Below are 21513 nucleotides of genomic sequence, written 5' to 3'. Positions count from 1 at the left end.
TACGCGGGGCAGCGTGACAAACTCCTCTCCTCTCACAGTCCGCCCTGAAGACCGGAACGGCGCGGGAACACGGCGAGAGGAACGCGCGGAGCAAAGGTAAGTGAATTGACACAATATGGGGAATGAATTACTATATGGGGGATGAACTACTATGGGGGATGAATTACTATATGGGGGATGAATTACTATATGGGGGATGAATTTTCAGTTTTAAAAATGTGGCTCTCAAAATAAAATTTCAATCGTGGTTTTGGTGAGATTTGGCTCAGTTGAAAAAAAAGGTTGCCCACCACTGTTCTATGAGGCTGCAGGACCCCTGACACTTTGTCTGGACAGTGCTGATCACATGCACTCTCCCAAAAAAAAAAAAAAAAGCAATACACACTAAACTGAGCATGTGCAGCTTGCCCCCAAGACTCTGTTCTATCAGGAGATGGATTGGAGTCCGTAGAACAAGAGGAGGATCAGAAAAAGGATCAAAACATCCTTTTTACACAATCTGGAGTATTAACCTCTTAGGTTCCACAACAAGCATAACAAGAATGCTTTACTGCATATACAGACTGATTTTACTGTTGTGGGTTTAGTAACACTTCAAGATAAAAAAGGTAAGTAAAAGCTTCATTTGTAATATTGAACACCTAATCAAGCAAAGAATGCTTTGCTTGATCCAAAGTGTTATGGTGTACATCTTTTCAGTTCACCACTGGTGCTCCTCCCTGGCAGGTGGGAGGACTGCTGCACACCAAGTTTTATACCTTTATGCATAAAATACATGAAAGGTAAAAAACCTTGAGTCTGTAGAACCACTTTAGGGGCCTATTATAGAAATTTAAAAAATAAGAAATATTGCAACTTGCATGTATTCATTGCTGAATTACTCATTCATCATTCTATTTACTAAAGTCAAAATCATGGTTCATATGTAAAAACAAAGTCATGTAATTGGACAGCATATAAGTGAAGCATATTAAAGGTTTTATTTGCTTTAAAGTGGAATTTTAGTCAGAAAGATAAGTCCTGCAAGATCACTTCATACTGACCCTTTTTGCAAGTACAGCTATGTAAAACATTAAAAATAATTGCCAATACTGATTAAATTCCAGTAATACCCTGTCTCATCCTGCTCTGCACAAGCTCAGTTCTCTATTTTTTTTGGCATTGCTGAAAATGCAGAGGCCAATCTGCTGACAGCCTAAAGATTTAACTGCAGCTCAGGACTCTGGGCTTCAACAAAATGGCAGCCTCCAGCAAGAAGAAACAGGAACAATGCTACAATTTACAGCACACACATTTTGGTAGCAAAATTAATATCCAATGCATGTTCCTTGCAAAAACGGGATTTTTTTTGTACTCACCGTAAAATCCCTTTCTCGGAGTTCATTGACAGACAACGTCTTCCTCTAACATTAACGAAGCAGGGTTTGAAAGCCCCACATACAGGAGTAAGACACTAGGCAGGGAAAAAAAAAATAGGACTTGGCACCCCACATATGGGCAGTCCTCTCTGGGTATAAAACCCTCTCTCTGCTATAGGTCTCCAGTCTGTCACGAGCAGTGTCAAAGAAGAGATCTCCCTAGAGGGGTGGGTGCTGTGTACATCAATGAACTCAGGGAAAGGGATTTTACGGCGAGTACAAAAAAAATCCTGTTTTCTCGCTTTCATTGAGGAACACAGCGTCTTCCTCTTCAACACCAACGAAGCAGGGGTGTCCCCAAGCAGTGCCAAAATGAGAGGTGGGCAACCATACAATGGACAACAAGCCAACATGCCGAAAGACCGCAAAACGGGAGACCCAGGAGCCCTAAACATCCACCTGCAACACTTTGCGGCCAAAACTAACACTGAAGGATTCCAACACATCAAAACCAGGTGGCCGCCTTACAAACTTGAGAAACAGACGCCTGATGAGCAGAGACTTGACCCTTGATTGCACTCAAGCAAGCCTCTGATCCATGCCCTGTTGGAGGAAGGCCAACACCCAAGCCACAACGAAGGAACGAGGATGGAACCCAAAGGCTTAACACAAACCAATACAGGCTCTCCAGGTGCAATGATAAATCTTAGGGGAGGTAGACTTCCAGGCCTTCAGCATAGTCAAATCACCAAGCCAGACAACCCTGTCCTTCAGAATCTGGCACTCAATAGCCATGCCGTCAAAGCCAGCGACGATAAAGAAGGGTGGCTTTGATGAGGCAGAGTCCATGGAGTATTTGTCACCAAATTGCACCACGTTAGCATACCCCGGACGATGAGGCCAGTCCGGAGAAATGATGACTGGGATCTCTTTGGCCTCTATCCTGCATAGTAGATGAGAAATCATAAAAAAGAGCAAACAGGTGGCCCAAACACCTAGTGCATTATCCAAGGTTTATTAGAAATAAAAAAAAAAAAAAAAAAAAAAGAAGAAGAAAAACATACTCACAGACATAGCATGTTGGTAAAGCCAAGTATGGAAATTGAGATGGCCACAACAGTGGGCAGGATATTCCGGCTGTCAGTGTGGTCCGCTTGCTGACATGTTTCGGGGACGATTCCCTTTCCTCAGAGCTAGACTAGCTTGTGGCCATCTCAATTTCCATACTTAGCTTTACAAACATGCTATGTCTGAGTATGTTTTCCTCTTTTTTATGTTCTAATAAACCTTGGATAATGCACTAGGTATTTGCGCCACCTGTTTGCTCTTTTTCCAGTTGTTGATTTCCCTGTCTGAGGAGGGCGGCATCCCCGAAACGCTATCCATAGGCCACCTTTTTGTCTTGGTTCCCTTGGCTTCACTTTGGCAGTTGATTCCTAGAGCGCTGGAGAGTGCACACGGTCATCCTAGATGAGGAATCAGCCGAAAGGGTGGGACGTCGTAGATGAGAGTGTACTGATCCCAGTGCCACCAGAGCATCCGTTGTGTCCGCCAGGGGATCCAACGATCATGCCACGAACTGTGGAACCTTACAATTGAGGCGGGAAGCCAGGAGATCCATATCTGGTGTCCCCCAGCGAACGCAGAGCTGATGGAACACTTCCAGATGCAGGGACCACTCGCCCACATCCAGCGTCTGACGGCGGAGATAATCCACTTGCCAGTTTGACACATGGAATGTGTACGGTGGGCAGAGCCAGAACAAACCTCTCCGCCCATTACAGAATGTGAGATGCCTCCAGTGCTGCTCCACTTCTCGTGTCCCCGATGATTGACAGTGGCGTTGTCCGACTGAATCCTGGTCAGCAGATCCGACAGGTCCATCCAATGCATCAGTGACAACCTGAACACCTGAAGCTCCAGGATATCGATGAATAATTGAGCTTCCCCCCCCCCCCCCCCCCCCCAGAGTCCAGTGACCCTGAGCAGAGTCCGATCCCAGGACTCCTCCCCAGCCTAACAGGCCTACATCTGTTGTGACCACAGTCCAGTGAATGAGGAGGAAGGACTTTCCATTTCCTAGACCTGGGGACTTCATCCACCAAAGGAGGGAGGCCCTCACTGACCTTTCAAGGTGAAATGAAGGTCCAAGGAAGCAGACGCCCTGTTCCACTTTTATTTTAGGCATACGGAACCGTTTAAAGTTAGGCACCATCAAGCCTAACAACCGCATGCAAAGACGCAGAGAAGGCCACCTGCAAGCCAAGAGTTGCCGAACCACCGACCGGAGCTTCCAAACAGAAGGAACACCTTGGTCTACTCTGAATCAAGAAACAGCCCCAGATACTCCAGGAGCCTGGACGGAGTCTCAGGATCCACCCGAAGTCCTGTAGAGAATGCATGGTGATCTCCACACTGTCTAGTAACTTGGAGCAAGTCTCCGTACGCAGGAGCAAATCATCCAGGTAGTCAATCACTGCAAGCCCCCATTGTCTCAATAAGGCCAGGACTGGGGATAGGACCTTGGTACACACCCAAGGTGTGGAGGCCAGACCAAAGGGCAGCGCCATGAATTTATAATGCACAAAACGTAGAAAGTGCTGATGCCCCTCGCAAATGGGGGGGGCGGGATGTGCAGGTAAGCATCCTTTATGTCCAAGGAAGCCAGGAAATCTCCCTGGCAGAGGGAGGCCACCATGGAGCAAATGGATTCCATCTTGAACTTGTGAACCCGCACAAAGACATTAAGGGCCTTGAGGTCCACGATTGGGCAAACCCCGTCCACCTTGGAAACTGACGGGTTAGAGTAAAAGTCTCAAAAACCGCTCAAAATAGGGTACTGGGAAGACCACTCCACAAAGCAGCAGTTCCTGCACAGTCCTGTACAGGGCTTGCAGGTGCTCTGGTGAAAGCTGCAGATTGTTATGAAAAAATCTGTCCGGCAGAAAGGAAAAACTATCTTGTATCTTGATAGAATGATCTTGTGAAATGGAAGGTCTGCCAGAGCCTTCTTGGAGGTCTAGTCCACTGACCAACACTTGAGCCAAAGGACCCACCGGAGCACAATGGCCGAGATGGACAGTTTTGAAAGAAGTGGAGCTGCATCAAGGGTGGAGTCTCAAATGTACTTTAAGCCCTGGGCAAACTGGTCCTTCAGTTCCAGATACGCTTGAGGCAACTGACTAGAGGTTAAGACTTGTCGTAGAGCCTTAAGCCATTTTGTCATTGTCTGGGAGACCAAGGCCGTAGCCAACACCGGCCTAGTACCAATCCGGTGATAGTGAACATCGAGCGGGCCACTGGCTCCGCCCTGGAATCCGCAGGATACTTAAATGAGGGGGGATTCCTCTACTTGAATCAACATGGCCTTGTGAAGGTTGGACATGGGAGGATCAACCACCGGTGGAGATGTCCACTTCCTCAGCAAGGCCTCCTCAAAGGGATAACGCACTGCGAAGCATTTGGGGAGCACAAATGGACGCTTTGGCTTACTCCAATCCTTATGAAAGAAATCTGTCAAAATATTCAGGGTAGGGAAAAACCTTACCAACCCAAACCGGATTGTGCGTACCAAAAGCAAACAGGCACCACATTAGCCGCCCCCTGCACAGTCCTCAACTGAAAACTGTAAAAATGTCCGCCATGCCTGGCACTAGAGGCCGGAAGCCGAAAACCTCGAAAAAAAAGGCCACCACAGCTACAATAACATGGCCACTGGCCACTCCAGCTACATACAGTGTGCCCTGCACCCCCCCCACCTTCCCGAGGCCTGCAACTCCCTGTCCTTCCCATCTATAGTGGACACCTCCGCCCACAGAAGGATAAGGCCTCCTCCAACCCCAAATGAGTCTCAGACTGCAGGAGGAAAGAGAGGGAAGGGGGCCCGCACTACCAGGGTCCAGCCAAGAATGAGGTACCCGGCCTAAGGTTTTCCAGAATGCTACCACATGAAGGGTGTGTTGGGTGAGAGGGGACCCTGTAGGACCGACCACCCCAGGAAACCCCCACTACTTACTAATCCAGCGGATCTTGCGGGTAAAGCTCCCATGACATATCCTTCTTTCCAACGAAGTGGGGGGCTGTCTCCCAAGGGCACACTGTGACACAGACTACAGGAGCCCAGTCATACACCTCCCCGCAAGGCATTTAACTCATTGGCTACCCCAATCCAAGGGCATAGTTGCGGCTGATCAAGCGTGGAGCTGGCGGTTTGTGCACGCTCGCTGGTCAGACTGGGGTGACCACTGGATCTAGATTATCAAGCCCATTGCCCAATTCAACTGTTCATAGAAGATCTCTGCAGGAACACAAGTCCTAAAAAATAAAGAAAACTTGTGGAACCACAAGACCCAGAAAACGTCACCTCCATACTCCTGAGACACTAGGCAGAAAAGACTGGAGAACTATAGCAGAGAGGGGGTTTTATACCCAGAAAGGATGCCCATAGGAGGTGCCAAGTCTTTATTTCTGCCTAGTTTCCTACTCCTGTAGGTGGGGCTATAAAACTCAGCTTGGTTAATGTTAAGGAGGAAGATGCTATGTCCGTCAATGAATGTAAGAGAAAGAACATTTGAAGAATATTATAAAGCTGGGTAAAGTTCCGCTTAACAAAAAAAAAAAAAAATATACAAATAAAACCTATTCACTCCAGGGAAACTGCCAAAATACACAGGTAATATAATATAGTATAAACTATTTGGACAAAATTATTTGGACACCTGGCCATTACATCTACTATGGTAACTAAAGTATGTAGCAACTTCTCAAAAATATTGCGTTCAGGTGTTCCAGTAAAGGGTACTGTTCATGCTAGAGCACAGTCAAGCGGATTTTTAAATGAGATACATTTGCATTAAAAAATGTATTGCAAAAGGCTCAAGAATGAAAGAATGTACCCAATATGGTTTTGTCAAATACGTGAAAACTTGGAATTTATATATGTATTGTTATGTGACTATCATATCATATAGATTGTATACTGATCTATGGTAGTGTTTACAATCAGCTTGCCTTTTTATAAATTGCTTTATTCATGTAAAAAAAGGATTTTCATCTATTGTGCAAAAAAAAAAAAAAAAAGTATCCAAATATTGTACTTTGTTTAAAGTTCCATCAAGTATGTTCTTGACAGGAAATATGGAAATCAGCTTTAAGACAATTGTGATCTTCCAACCAGGTAGCAACAATTGGGGAAAGACTTTCATGTACCAAATCAAGGCCAAATCTACACAAAGGAAAAAATTGCTGTACAGCCACCTGCAATCTAGGAGATGCTTCAACCTCCCCCCACCTCCAGTTCTGTAAGTCAGTTTCCAGCATAGGCCATCACATGCTCCCTGTAACTGGAGAGTGAAGCAAGTTACAGATAATGATCTATTAGTCTTGCATCATACCTTTGTGTTTTGCTAGAGCCTACATTACAACACAGTACGCACAAGCTCTGCCTACCTACTACCATGTGTTCTGATGCGCTGCATTGCCAAAAATGGGTCAGGTCCATTTTTAGGCATGCTAAGGTGCTTGCTGCCCATTCAAAATGAATTAGTTGCCTTATCATGCAGGAAATAACATGCAGCAAAGCACTGCAAAGTGTGAAATGGCCTTAATATACTGTATAAAGAATTGCATACATGTGTGCCTTATACCTGCCTAGAGTTTAGCTTTATGCCCATGGTTTTGTAAATTGGATGTCTGACAAGCTCATTTAGGTTTGATGTTCAGGCTTCCACTTTTGACCATGTATTGTGTGTGTACGCACGTGTGTTAGAAAGAGAGAGTATGTATACACAAACACACACGTGTGTTAGTTATGTGTCCAGCTTAACCTCTACAGGGCGAGTTGCAGATCTGTCCAGTCAATTTTGTAAACGTACAAGTACAGAACAGGCAGTTGAAACAATCATCTCCTGTTGTCCTATCAGCGGGCTGAAGGGTGAGGGGTGGCCAGAAGCACAGCAGCAGCATCACTGCTGTTCAATCAGTAGAAAGGGGATCCAGGAAATTGTACAGCTGAAACAAGGAAATTTCAAAGTAATTTTCCTGACTGCGTAATAAATATGTTACTGCAATAATGAACATGGCAAAAAGGGTCCTAAAAACCCTTTACAAGTCAACTATAATACCCTCTTAACAGCATAGACAACATCTGGTGCGACATGAAGAAATTGCCCAATGATCAGTATGAAATGGTGATTGCATTACAGGAAATAAAAAACAGGGAATTAAAAACGGTTTAATTGCTAAATCAGTAAAGAAAAAAAATGGTTCTACAGTGTGGTAGGAAGTATATGAAACAAAGAAAAGGATTTTCAGAAAATAAGTATTTAGCCATTTGAGTTTACACTGGATTAAAATAAATCTAAATTTAAAGTGAAAAAATGCTTTATAGAAATATGTCCATTTATTCAATGAAATCTACTTTGTAATGAAGATTTGACTTTTTGTCAGTTTCTGATCACATATTGCCAAAAGGTTTTATAAATAAAAACGTTTGGCATATAAAACATACATCTGCAAAACAACTGACAATTTGCTCTTTGCACTCATTGGGTTCTTTTGTATGCAGTGAATAACCAAAGCTAGTAACTGGGCCGAGTTTTTGGTGTCGGCTAAAGCCTAAATATGGGGGGGTTACTCTTGGCAACAAATTTATTACAGTAGGTTTTAGGTAGCAGGTATTCTACACCTTGTCTATGCCAGAATGAACATCATTAGTAAACATTATTAAAGAAATACGGTGATTAAAAAACCCCCAAAAATATTTTTAAAAATATAAAACATACTGCTGCATCAACGTTGGCTGGGGAGTCTCCATTGGGATCTGCTAGCATAGAAATTACACTGATCATAATGGTTTCCACCGTATGAATTGGAAGCCAGCGCTCTTCTGGTTTTTCGTAGCCATACTTATCCTCACCAGGTTCATGAAGAATGGAAATGCACACATCACCATTTTTATCAACTAAAAAAAAAAAAAAAAGGGAAAAAAATATATCCAAGTGAAGAAAAAGTTCTTTGCTTTTAAACAATGTATGAAAGTGTGCTGTAAAACTTCCAACAGCCAATCAGAATCCTCGTTTCATTTTCAAATCTGTCCTGTAAAGCAGATTGATTACTGTGTGACATGAAAGACTGTTCCACATTAGCTCCAGCTTGTACAAGAACAGTGTGAATAGCAAGCTTTTATGAAACTTTCAGTAAGCTTGGTTGAGTTGCGTTGGCCGCCCAACAACTGCCCCTCCACTTAAGCTGCAATTGGCAGCAGGGCGTTTACATGGCCTAGTCGCAATGCTTTGTACCAAAGTTTAGACCGGTAGGTATCGGCGGGCGGCAACCCCACTGAACATAACACAAAATGGGTAACCCCCACAAACACCCTGCAATCTACCCAAACCCGAGTTGGTTTGCACGGTTATGTGCCAAAAAAAGGAGGAAAAAAAAAAGGTACTTTATAGTAGTACTCTATTTTGTCTCCACATCCTCACTAACTAGCGTTATTCTCCAGGATGAATTTAAAGATAATCGACACTTCCAAGAGTGTCGGAATCCTCTGACATCTGGGTCACCTGCAGTCTATCCCCTTTCCTACATCACGGCAAAAAAAAAAATCAACAAAAACTTAACCCCACCTCATAAGATTGATATTAAAATGATACTACAGGTGGCATGGAAGTCAGAGGATCTGACACACACCAATGCAGCTATTTAGTGTGCAAAAAAAGCTAACTATGTTAGGCACACTTTAAAGCTGTTTAATTAGCCTTTGGTTCTGTTAAAATCATCAAATATATCTATTAACAGTTCTGATATTTATTATGCCTACAGCAAACTAGTTAGGATGGATTTTTTTTTTAAATTACCACGGATTAGCTATAGTCCCCAGATTACAATTGAATGTAAACAAAGGGGCAGGGTTGTTGGCTGATGGACCATACATTAGTCATTGGTTATGACTGTCAGTTGCACAACAGCACCCTAGCAAATAGTGACCGAGGCACACTGACTGTTCTGCCTGCTTTGCGATTGACAGCAGATGGCAGTGGGCAGGATTGTATAGCCGCTATTCAGTCCAATAGGGTATATACTGTAGAATCCACCCACTGCTTTCTGCTGTCAATCACAATGGGGTGGATACCATGGGGAACGAGTCTCAGATCTTGCCCATCAGGGTACAGCCAGCCAAAAAAATCCCAACCACTATGCCTGTCTGTGTGACAGGCACAGTGGCTGGGGAGAGAATTTAGTGACACTGTGCCTTTGATTTTATCAGGCTCTGGCCTCAGTGCCAACCGATTCCTATGACAAATTAACATACCTGTTCCCTAACAGAGGTGTGAGGGAATTCTAATCTTAGTTTTAGCTTCAAGATATTGCTTGAAACTTCATACAGACAAAGCCTTTAGAGCACGCGGGAAAGTTTTTCCACATACATATATACATTATATTGCCAAAAGTATTGGGACACCCCTCTAAATCATTGGATTCAGGGGTTCCAATCACCCCCATGGCCACAGGTGTATAAAATCAAGCACCTAGGCATGCAGCATGCTTCTACAAACATTTGTGAAAGAATGGGTCACTGTCAGGAGCTCAGTGAATTTAAAGCGTGGTACCACGACAGGTTGCCACCATTGCAATAAGTACATCCATGAAATTTCCTTTCTACTAAATATTCCATGGTCAACGGTTAGTGGTATTATAAAAAAGTGGAAGCAACTGGGAACAGCAGCAACTCAGCCACAAAGTGGCAGGCCATGTAAAATGACAGAGCGGGGTCAGCGCATGCTGAAGCACACAGTTAGAAGTCGCCAACTGTCTGCAGAGTCAATAGCTAAAGACTTCCAAACTTCATGTGGCCTTCAGATTAGCACAACAATAGTACATAGAGAGCTTCATGGAATGGGTTTCGAAGGCTGAGCAGCTGCATCCAAGCCTTACAATACCAAGTGCAATGCAAAGCATCGGATGCAGTGGAGTAAAGCATGCCGCCACTGGACTCTAGAGCAGTGGAGACGTGTTTACTGGAGTGACGAATCTCGCCTCTGTCTGGCAATCCAATGGATGTGTCTGGGTTTGGCGGTTGCCAGGAGAAGGGTACTCTCCTGGCTGCATTGTGCCAAGTGTAAAGTTCGGTGGAGGGGGGATTATTACATGGGGTTGTTTTTCAGGGGTTGGGCTTGGCCCCTTAGTTCCAGTGAAAGGAACTCTTAAAGTGTCAGCATACCAAGACATTTTGGACAATTTCATGCTCCCAACTTTGTGGGAACAGTTTGGGGATGGCCCCTTCCGGTTTAAACATTACTGCGCACCAGTGCACAAAGCAAGGTCCATAAAGACATGGATGAGAGAGTTTGGGGTGGAGGAACTTGACTGGCCTGCACACCTTTGGGTTGTATTATAGCAGATACTGCAAGTCAGGCCTTCTCATCCGACATCAGTTCCTGACCTCACAAATGCGCTTCTGGAAGAATGGTTAAAAATTCCCATAGACACAGTCCTAAACCTTGTGGACAGCCTTCCCAGAAGAGTTGAAGATGTTATAGCTACAAAGGGTGGGCCAACTCAATAATGAACCCTGCGGACTAAGACTGGGATGCCAGCAAAGTTCATGTGCGTGTAAAGGCTGGCGTCCTAAGACTTTTGGCAATATAGTATAGTATAATTTACTGTAAATAAATACACACACATATACATACACACAGTCATGGCCAAAAATACTGGCACCCCTGCACTTCTGTCAGATAATTTACCACTTCTCCCAGAACAATTGTTGCCAGTCACAAATGTTTAGACAGTCTCGTGTTTATTTTGTTTGTATTGGTATGACACAAAAAAGTGAAAAAAAAACAAAAAACAAAAAGCCAAATCTAGCACGTTCTATGCAAAACTCCAAAAATGGACTTGACAAAATTATTGGCAACTTCTCAAAAATTGTAAGACATAATTGCACTCCAAGATTGTAATGCTCCTGTAATTTGTAATTAAACTCGCCAGTGTTAATTAACAGGTGCTGACAATATAGAAAATAGTTTTGAGGATTTGAGAACAAAAATTGTGGAAAAGCATGGACAATCTCAATACAAGTCCATCTCCAGAGATCTTAAAGTGTTACTAAACCCACAACAGTAAATCAGTCTGTATATGCAGTAAAGCATGCTTGTTATACTCACTGTGGAACCTAAGGGGTAATCCTCTGCATTGTGTAAAAAGGCTGTTTGGTCCCATTTTCTTTGCCCCTCCTCTTGTTCAAATGTCCACCCAAAAAGACAGACTGAACCCATAGGCACATGCACATGCTCAGTTTAGTGTTTATTGCTAGAGGATTTTTTTTTTCTTGGGAGAGTGCATGTCATCAGCACAGGGCCAATCAGCACTGTCCAGACAGAGGGTCAGGGGTTTTGCATCCTCCTAGAGCAGAAAGAAAACTCCTCCTACAAGCTTTAACCAGTGCTCTGCTGAATTCACAAGACTGCTCGAACAGCTGATGAGAAAAGGTATTTAGCAGTTTATATTTACTAAAATAATTGCATTTCTATGTTCTGTGTACTGTGGGAGACCAGATATAGTGAATGCAGGGTCCTGGGTTTAGTAACACTTTAATGTCCCTGTGTCCAGTGTGCACAGCATTGTCGAGAAGTTTACAGCCCATGGCACTGTAGCCTGGACACAGACGAAAGAAAAATTTATCAAAGATTGCAACAAAGGATTGTTCAAATGGTGGATAAAGAACCTCAATCAACTTCCAGACAAATTGAAAGCCTTCAGGCACAGGGTACAACTGTGTCAGCTCGCAATATATATTGCCATCTGAATGAAACGGGACACTATGGTAGGAGACCCAGGAACACCCCACTGCAGAAAAATAAAAAAAGCCAGATTGGTTTGTCAACACTTACCTGATGAAGCCAAAATCCTTTTGGGAGAATGTGCTGTCGACAGACAAAACAAAATTACAGCTTTTTGGCAAAGTCCATCATTTTACTGTTTTCAGAAAAAGAAATGAGGCCTTGTTGCTTTGCTGCTTCAGGCAATGGATGTCTTGACCGTGTGCATGGCATTATGAAATCTGAAGACTACCAAAGAATTCTGGGGTGCAAGATAGGGCACAGTGTCAGAAAGTTGGGTCTCCCGTCAGAGGCCATGGGTCTTACAGCAGGACAATGACCCAAAGCACACGTCAAAGAGTACCCAGAAATGGTTTAAGACAAAGCGCTGGAGAGTACTGGTCTGATCAGCAATTAATCCAGATTTCAATTCTATAGAGCACCTATGGAGGTCTCTCAAAACAGCTTCTGGGAAAAGGAATCCTTCCAATCTGAGAGATCTGGAGCAGTTGGTGAAAGAAGAAGTCCAAAATTCCAGTAGAGTGGTCTAAGAAACTCATTGATGGTTACAGGAAGCGATTCATTTCAGTTATTTTATTTCAGTTATTGCTTACTAAATATTAATTTGAGGGTGCCAATAATTTTGTCCAGTCCATTTTTGGGGTTGTGTGTAGAATGTGTCAGATTTGTCCTTTTGCTTCGTTTCTCCACTTTTGTGTGTCATACCAATACAAACAAAACAAAAATAAACATGAGCATGCCTAAACATTTGTAATTGCAACAATGTTCTGGGTGAAGTGGTGCATTATCTGACAGAAATGCAGGGGTGCCAATATTTTTAGCCATGACACACATTTATATATTTTTTTTATTATTTATAATTTATGCTGCTACTTACAGTAGGTTTGTACGCCGGCAAAAAGAAAAAACCTTTGGCCAGTTTCCATATAAACCTGCTCCTAAAAGTCATGCCTGAAATTTATGAGCAAGAGGTATATAGGGCTAATAAACCCGGAGGGGTGTGACCTGGGTCACTGAACTAACTTCAAAGAAATAATGTTGTGGTAAGTACAATAACCTTAATGTTCTTTGTCATCCATTGAAGGACACAGGCATTTAGCAGTTTTTAGGAATTTGGAACATCCAAAAGCAGTCCAACTGATGGATCTAAGAAAGAAACAGGAGCAAATCTGCAACAATAAGAAGAATCAACATGCAAATCTGAACCAGAAGAGGCAAAGTTTTCTAAATGACACAGAAACTGCCAACGACCCAGTGGAAGTCACAGAGGATCATCCTAATGGTCAGACCAGGACAGAAATCGCCAATGAAGGGAATTACTACCCTAAAGGGTCCACACCAGCAGAAGCTGCAAGATAAGCAACCACCAACAGGTGAAGCATATAAAATTACTGAAATGAGAACATACCAGAATGGTCAATATAGAGATTCACTGGGAGCTTAAATTAGATTCAGAAGGGAAAAAAATGACAGCAGGTCAACAAGGTAAGCCCACGCTGCCTAAGGAGAACAAGAAGCCCGAGCCTTAAGTCTTGTACACACAGGCCAAAAATTTACCGAAATCGGTCAATTTGACAGGAATCAGCTGACTTTTGGCCCATGTGTACAGCTGTCTGTTCTACAGAAGATGGTATTTCAATCAGCTTCCAACCCGCATCCGATCAGCACTTGCAGCCAACTAATATCTGAACCATATAAACTTTGGAGCGAAGCATTGTGACTGCGGCAATGCTAGTTTAGGTCTAGATAAAACTCCCCTCTACCAGCTCTAACTACGCTAGTGGCCAACAGGACACAAATCCCTTAAACCTTGAGCAAGCCAAACTGCACCCTTTAAATGGAAACTACTTTTTCCTGTAATTTACCACTACTAAAAGTGACTTTTCTGGGACTAAATATCTGAAAAAGCCCCTCCTACTGTGTATTCAGGAAGTAGGAAGTGAGTGGAATCCACATCATCAGGTTCATTAGAAACAGCAGGGGGTAACAGTGTGCAATAATGCCTGTTAAAATCCTTGCAATATGTGTCATGCATCACTGACTAGGAGAAGAGTGTTTTCTTTACTCAATTTTAAAGTTAAAAGTTAGAGTACATTTTAAAAACTGACAGGCCAGTTATAGGACCTTTATATATCCTACACAAAGAAAAGGGAAAAAAAAACAAAAACTCACCATTTGGATGCCAAATTTCTGTAATAAATTTCATTTTTGGCGGCCTCAAGGGATAATCTCTTGGAAAAGTAAGATGAGCCTTGAATACTCCTCCTTCACTGGAAAGTTTAATTAAAAAAAAAAAAAACATTTCACACAAAAACAAAATTGTTTACAAACATTTACAAGATTTGACAATTGCATATACTGTGCAATCAAATTATACGTTTCATATTCCTGATGTGTCTGCTGTACTGCCTACTTGTGGTAAAAAGTATCCTGTTTGTTTGGATTGCTTCCTTTGTGTGAAGTACCTGCCGATTCTGCCTGTCCCCGATTTCCCATTTCAAACTGCCCACACTACGCATAGAAGCAAATTCATCCCAGAATCATCAGTTTTCTGACTGGGAGCAATCTACCTGTCCTCCAATTGCCAAGATTTGTGCTGACACTACCCCCTGCACAGCTAATCACTGGGAAGATCAGGGTTTGTGGGTTCTTTGCCTCATGCTGACATGCCCCTTTGCAGTCTTCACCTCCAATTTCTCTAAGCCCCTTATGCAGCTGAGAACAGAGGTTATGTGATCACATTTTATTTTTGGGGGTAGCACTTTGACTTTTAATGCAAAAAACACAATACATAACCCAATTTTTTGTAAAATATAAAAATATATTACACAAAGCAAATAGATACCAAACATACAATGGTTTAAAATTGCACCAGCGACAAACGATCTAAATGTTACTATCCAAAAGGTGACACTTTAAAAAGCATTTACACTTTAGATTTACAGAGGAGGTCTGGTGCTAGAATTACTGCCCACAGAGATATCTCACATGTGTGGGACGATCACTGTTTGCGTGAGTGCAAGACCGAAGCATGCATTCGCCTTTGCGCACAAGCATGGGGGGGATGAGGGCACTTTAAAAATTTATTTTTTTTTTCACTTTTATTGCGGTCCCAGAAAATGTAAACATCCTTTGTGACAGTAAAAGGCATGTGACAGGTACACTTTATGAAGGTATCTGGGGTCCATGAGACTCCTCTGCCCTAAACCCTTTCGGTGCCAGCAACAGCGGGGAGGTTTTACACACAATCCGGTGACTAAAACTAACAGGCCGACTCCTACCAGTCAAGTGGAAGCAGTCTGGCAGCTGCGCTGCCGCCCGATTGCTTCCACACACACGTGGTACCGGGGCTCCCTGCCATGTGATCCAGGCTCTGCTTGCGCATCTGCGGGCCCGGGGCTGACATGACGTGTACCGGCAGGTGGAGGGGAGACGTCCGCTCTCCTCCTCCTTTCTGCGACCTGAAAGGCAGCGTGTGACACATCACTTCCGGTTCACTTTCATGGTATGCACAGCTGAGAAGCAATGTATCACAATGTGGTCTGCATTACAATACATTGAGTGGAGCCCAGAGGAGACATGCAGGGTCTTTTAGACCCTGCATGTCTCATTAACCACTTGCCGTCCGGCCGCTGTATATAAAACGGCCGGACAGTAGTAGTCCAGGGGCGGGTTGCCATTCATAAACGGCGCCCGCCATTTTGGACTGGGAGCGCTCCCTGGGAGTGCGCAACACCGCGATCCGGTGCTCGCTGTGTCCTTCGGACAGAGCGGAACACCGATCATTGTACAGGACCTCTGTGTGAGGTCCTGATCATGTGATCACCGATTGGTCAATCAGTGATCACAAGCAGAGTACTAAGCAAGATGTCACTTCTGACATCATTGCTTACAACGTGTGAAATCTGTGAATGATCACAGAGGTCACATGGTACAAGGCTATTCACAACAGCCTTGTACCATGGGATAAGCTGTGACCAATGACAGCTCACAGAGTAGTTCTCAATGGCTGCAAGAATGCAGCCAGAGAGAAGGAGAAATGATTTCTTTTACAGCCTTTATGGGTGTAAAAGCAACCAGTGTAAAAAAAAAAAAAAAAAAAAATCTTCATCACCCACCACTAGTAGTGTCACCATGGTGACACTGTACTGCCAGGGTGACCGTATGTAGAAAAAAAAATTATAAAAAATAAAAAATGTAAAAAATTTTTTTTAAAAATGATAATTTTTGGCTATAAAACTAATGTGTTATTTCGTTTTTACTAAAAAGATAACTGAATAAATTTTGGGCAAGATTTATGATGAAAATTTGCAAAATTTTATTTAAAAAACAAAAAACTTTAACATTTTTGGACTTTTTCATTTATATAGCAAAAGAAAATAAAAATCCATGTGGTGAATAAATACCACCAACATAAAGCTTTATCTGTCTAAAAAAAAATGCTAAAAAATCCATATGGGTACATTGTTGCATGACCGCACAATTGTCAAAGTGTGATAGCACTGAAAGCTGAAAATTGGCCTGGACAGGAAGGGGGTAAAAGTGTCCGGACTTGAAGTGGCTAAATAAAACCTGTCACCAAAAATCATCACATAGGGGATTTTTTGTCCCATATGTTATGCGGAGAAAAAAGAAAAAAAAAAAAAAAAGTTACACACAAGTACATAAAATCCCCTCCCAAATAATGTTTGAGGCCCCCCCCCCCACGCAACATACAAACATGTTACATATCGCTGCGCATGCCAGAGTAAGAGCAATAATTCTAGCCCCAGACCTCCTCCGTCACACTAAACTGATGACCTATAGGGGGCTTTTGAAGCGTCACCTATAGAAAATATTGGGTAATGAAGTTTGTTGCCATTTCATAGGCGAACACGAAATTTAAGGGTTGACATGTTGGGCATCTATTTACTCGGTGCAACCTCATCTTATACTTAACCAAAATTCGGTAATTTATTGCGTTTGATTGCCCTAACATTCGCTGTTTTTTACTGACATTTGCATGTCCTAGACCTTTGCAGTAACATGTGACATATAAAATTAAAACTACCACTATATTATTCTGTAGGGTGCCTGTTTTCAGAAAATATATGTTTGGTGGTTTTGTGTAATCTTCAGATCTATAATAATTTTTTTAAAACGTGTGCAAACCTTCCCTCCGCCCCAAAACAACTGCTCTGGCTGTGAAAGGGTTAAAAGAATTCAATTGCACCAACAGTGTGATTGAATGCTTTTTTAAAAATGGTGCTGTTTAGTTCTGAGTAACCTGGAAGTGATATCAGGTCATCGCTTCCGTTTTACTATATTGCAGAGCTGAACAAAGCTGATCAGGTCTTTGTTCACCTGTGTGACCAGCTGGCGGTAGCAAGCTTGTCTCTCCATGGGCAGAGACCTCTGAGCTCTTGTTGAGGGTGGTGGTGGTGGTGGTGGTGGTGGGGGGGGGGGGGTTAAAGAGTATATAGATTCCTTTTGTATTTAAACATACAGCAACTGTCCTGTGACTCCATTTTGTAAAGTGCTGCACAAACTGTTGCTGCTATATAAATCCTGTATAATAATAATAGGAATTCAGGGTGTTTACATGGGAGGAAGCATACCAGACCATCCTAATTTTTTGCATATATTGGTGTGTGAAAAAGCCAGGGAAAAGAAAATAGAGCAGAGAAGTTAGACTTATGAACTTTTTTTGCAAAAAATTTCTCCCCATTGGAGTGATATTCTATGTGGTTACCAGGAGAGTAGTGAGGGACAATCTCCCCAACCGGTACACAAAGAACAAAATTCTAACAGGTTCCAGCCCCTCCGCTTAACCTCCCTGAATTACAATACACAAGACTTTTGTGCACAAAATGGGATAGTCTAAAGAAAGAAACCGCAAAATTTGGGTTCCAGATTTCAAATTACTCTGGGTGGAGATATTCTATGAATAAAATATGGCTAGAAAATATATTTTGAACAGTGATACTTACTATAAGGTATCTGGAGGGCCAATAATTAGTACTTCCCATCTGTATAGGTCATTATCGTCTATTAAACCTGCTGAGAATCCCTCTACTGGATTTTTATTTAGTTCTGCAAAAAGAACATACAAATTTTGAGGTTAGTAACTGCACATGATTTTTTTTGTTTTGCTTAGGTATATTGTTCACATATCGATAAAAGCAGATCATAGATGGATCATTCCCAATGACCCAATCTCCCCCTTTAAACATTCAAGGTGGATGAAGCAATCCTTCATGCATAGCTATTGTTTTCCAACAGCCGGGGGTAGATCAGCCCTGCCGGCTATAGCTTGTGGTGCCGAATGAGCAGGGAAAAAGCCAAACAGCAGGATTGTAGTTGGTAGATCGACTTCTGTACAATTTCCCTGCCCACACTGCTGAACTGGCTGACCTTTGATCAGTGTATGGCCGACTTAAGTAACACACAAATATACACAACCAACTTGAACCAAATCTTAGATTGAGTTCTGGATACTCATCTGTGGGTCCAATTGCTCTCTGCTTCTTATGTATACTACCCAGCTATGGTGAGATTTCCCCAGACCAGACAAATGAAGCTGCACTCTGTAAGGGAATATCCCCTAGAGCTGAATGAATGTCAACAGAGATTCACATCCTTCACTAGGCTCTGGTGAAAATTCCCTTACAAAGTGCAACTTCGTTTGCAAAGTGGACAGCCTATTTGCCTTTAGTAAAATCAGCCCCAATATCATCAACCTTCCCGATTTGTAAAAATCCATTAGAAACAGCCTAACATCATTACAGTAGTCAGGCAGGCAAGTGAGAAAACTGGTGGGGGGCCCCAAAGTTTCTAAAAAAAAAAAAAAAGAAAACACCACAGCAAAAAAAAAACTTTTAAACACATAAAAATAAAATCAACAGAGCACACTTGGTACTTCAATAGAAAGGTATCTCCATTCACAAACCAATAGGATTGTTACAGAAACAAGTCTGAAAAACATCTCATAGATAGATAGATATCTATCTCAGAGTCGTGTGAAACTGCATGTATACTTGTTCTGTGAGAACAGGGACAAAACCGATTGTTATAAGCTATTTTCTCTTCAAGTCAAATGTTATTGTTCATACAGAATAGAGTGAATCAGAAAAACACTGCATTATGCACACTAGGTGGCATTGACAAACATGGTAAATCTTTATTTTCTATTCTATGATTATCAGCTCCATCTGGTGGCCATACTACAGCATTTTCCTGTTTAACTGTATTTTGTATGAAAGAGAACGTTCATTGATTTTGCTACTTTTAGCAAAGAACAGGGCAACAGAGGCACAAGGAAACAACTATTTCGTAACATCATTTGAATTGGAATTTAGAGGTTCTAAAGTGGAATTTCCAGGCTACAGCTAATATTACAATTGCTCCCCTCCCACCTCCAAAACACTATTCTGACTAACTTGTGCAAGAAAGAAGTATATACTTATTTTCAGGCTGGTCTCGTGATCTCCCCTGGGTCAGCCAGCAGCAACCATGACCACTGCAGCCCACAGGTTCATACTTTCTTCTCCTATAAAACATGCTCTTTTCCAGGATATGAACAGACTGGCTCCTTGTGCTACTTCTCTCCCACCCGGAGCTCTGTTGTGCAAGGACTGAAAAAGGCCTATGCCAAAACCGGTGCAAGTAGTTCAATCTAGTTACTTTTAGGCCTTGTCCACACAGGCTTCAACTTGTGCAAGATCAATGAGTATATAACGCTTTTGAGAAGTTTTCAGCAAGCTTTTGCAAAGCATCTCAGATGCTTTCAGTAAGCTTCGAGCACCTTTGTTAAAGCCTTTAATTTAAAGAACTCGGTTTCAGTTTGGGAATGTTAACACGGATCCTAATGTGAATTCTGTCACATTAAACAAGCTGCTAGCAGGCTTTCAACAAGCTTCATGTAGTGCTAAAGCCTAACAAAACCCTTCTTTAACCACTTGAAGACCAGCATGCTAAACTCCCCTTCCTGGCTGTGAAATTCTAACATTTACTCAGCCACGCAGCATGGTAGCCAAATACATTTTTTGCAAACAATCTTTCTTCTTAAAGTGAGCCAAAATGTATTCTGCCACATTTTATGGTAAAGGCAAAAAAAAAAAAAAAAAAAAAAAATCTGATTGAGGCCTGGTTTACACCTATGCGTGTTGCAATCTGCTGCGAGCAAAAGTGTCCCTGACTCTTATTCAAAAACACAGCGGCTGAAAATGCATAGATGTGAACGTGTCCCATAGGAAACCAGGTTAAAATGGACTGTCGTGAGTTTCTACAAAATGCAAAAAGCACTGAAAAACACGTAGGTGTGAACCAGGCCTTAGACAGTATGAAAAAGTTAAAGAATGGTGCAGTGCATTTATAAAGACCCCCTTCACTTCTTTTCAATTTTATGTTGCAGCATGTACATACATGTGTTTAAATTCATTTTTTCTCATTAATCTCTTGATCTTTGCTGAGATGTTTCTACACCTTGACTGGAGTCTGTCTGTGGTAAGTTAAATTGGACATGATTTGGAAAGGTGAATGCCTCTCTATTGAAGGCCTTACAGTACCCCATAATGACAAAGTGAAAACAGAAATTTAGAAATGTTTGCAAAATGTATGAAAAAGGGAAAACTGAAATATCACATTGGCATAAGTATTCAGACTCTGTCCATAGCACTTGAAAATTTAGTTCCGATGCCTCCCATTTCTCTTGATCATTGCTGAAATGTTTCTACATTCTGTTTGGAGTCCACCTGTGGTAAATTAAATTGAGTGGACATGATTTGGAAAGGCACACACCTATAAAAGTTCTCACAGCTGACAATGCATACGGCGTCAAAGCAAAACCCACCATGTCAAAAAAACTGCCTGCAGAGATAGGATTATTGCAAGGCACAGATCTAAGGAAGGTTCCCAAAAGCAGTGGCCTCCATTATTCTCAAATGTTTGGCACAACCAGTACACTTCCAAAAGCTATTCAGCCAGCCAAACTGAGCAAGTGGGGGAGCAGGGCCTTAGTAAAAGGTGACCAAGAACCCGATGGTTACTCTGACTGACCTCCAGAGATCATGTGTGGAGATGGGAAAAAGTTCCAGGACAACTGTCACTGCAGCACTCCACCGATCTGAGCTTTATGGCAGACTAGCTAGATGGAAGCCTCTTCTCAGTGCAAAACACATGAAAGCCTGCTTGGAGTTTGTAAAAGCTTTGACCTCATGGCTTTTGCTCTGATACAGTATGGATTGCCGGCTGTAAGGCCTTCTAGAGAGAGGGATTCACCTTTCCAAATCATGTCCAATCAATTTAACTTACCACAGACAGACTCCAGTCAA

The 21513-nt window shown here is 42.4% G+C and overlaps 1 protein-coding gene across 1 annotated transcript in view; it reads right to left on the bottom strand.

The window, feature by feature from the left end:
• Window positions 1–21513, bottom strand: part of UBE2G1 (ubiquitin conjugating enzyme E2 G1) — a 68408-nt gene that overhangs the window by 5849 nt on the left and 41046 nt on the right. Inside the window, exons 2-4 of the mRNA XM_089655405.1 lie at window positions 18172–18274; window positions 14375–14472; window positions 8141–8319 (exon numbers count right to left, since the gene is read on the bottom strand). Of these exons, the coding sequence (XP_089511531.1) occupies window positions 8141–8319; window positions 14375–14472; window positions 18172–18274 (380 nt within the window). The remainder of the gene's footprint in view (window positions 1–8140; window positions 8320–14374; window positions 14473–18171; window positions 18275–21513) is intronic.

Source organism: Staurois parvus, unplaced genomic scaffold (genome assembly GCF_062004578.1).
Source record: "Staurois parvus isolate SC_StPar_1 unplaced genomic scaffold, SC_StPar_1.0 ptg000839l, whole genome shotgun sequence".
Taxonomy (NCBI): domain Eukaryota; kingdom Metazoa; phylum Chordata; class Amphibia; order Anura; family Ranidae; genus Staurois; species Staurois parvus.
The sequence above is the reverse complement of the archived record's forward strand: the minus strand, read 5'-3'. Positions and strand labels throughout refer to the sequence as shown.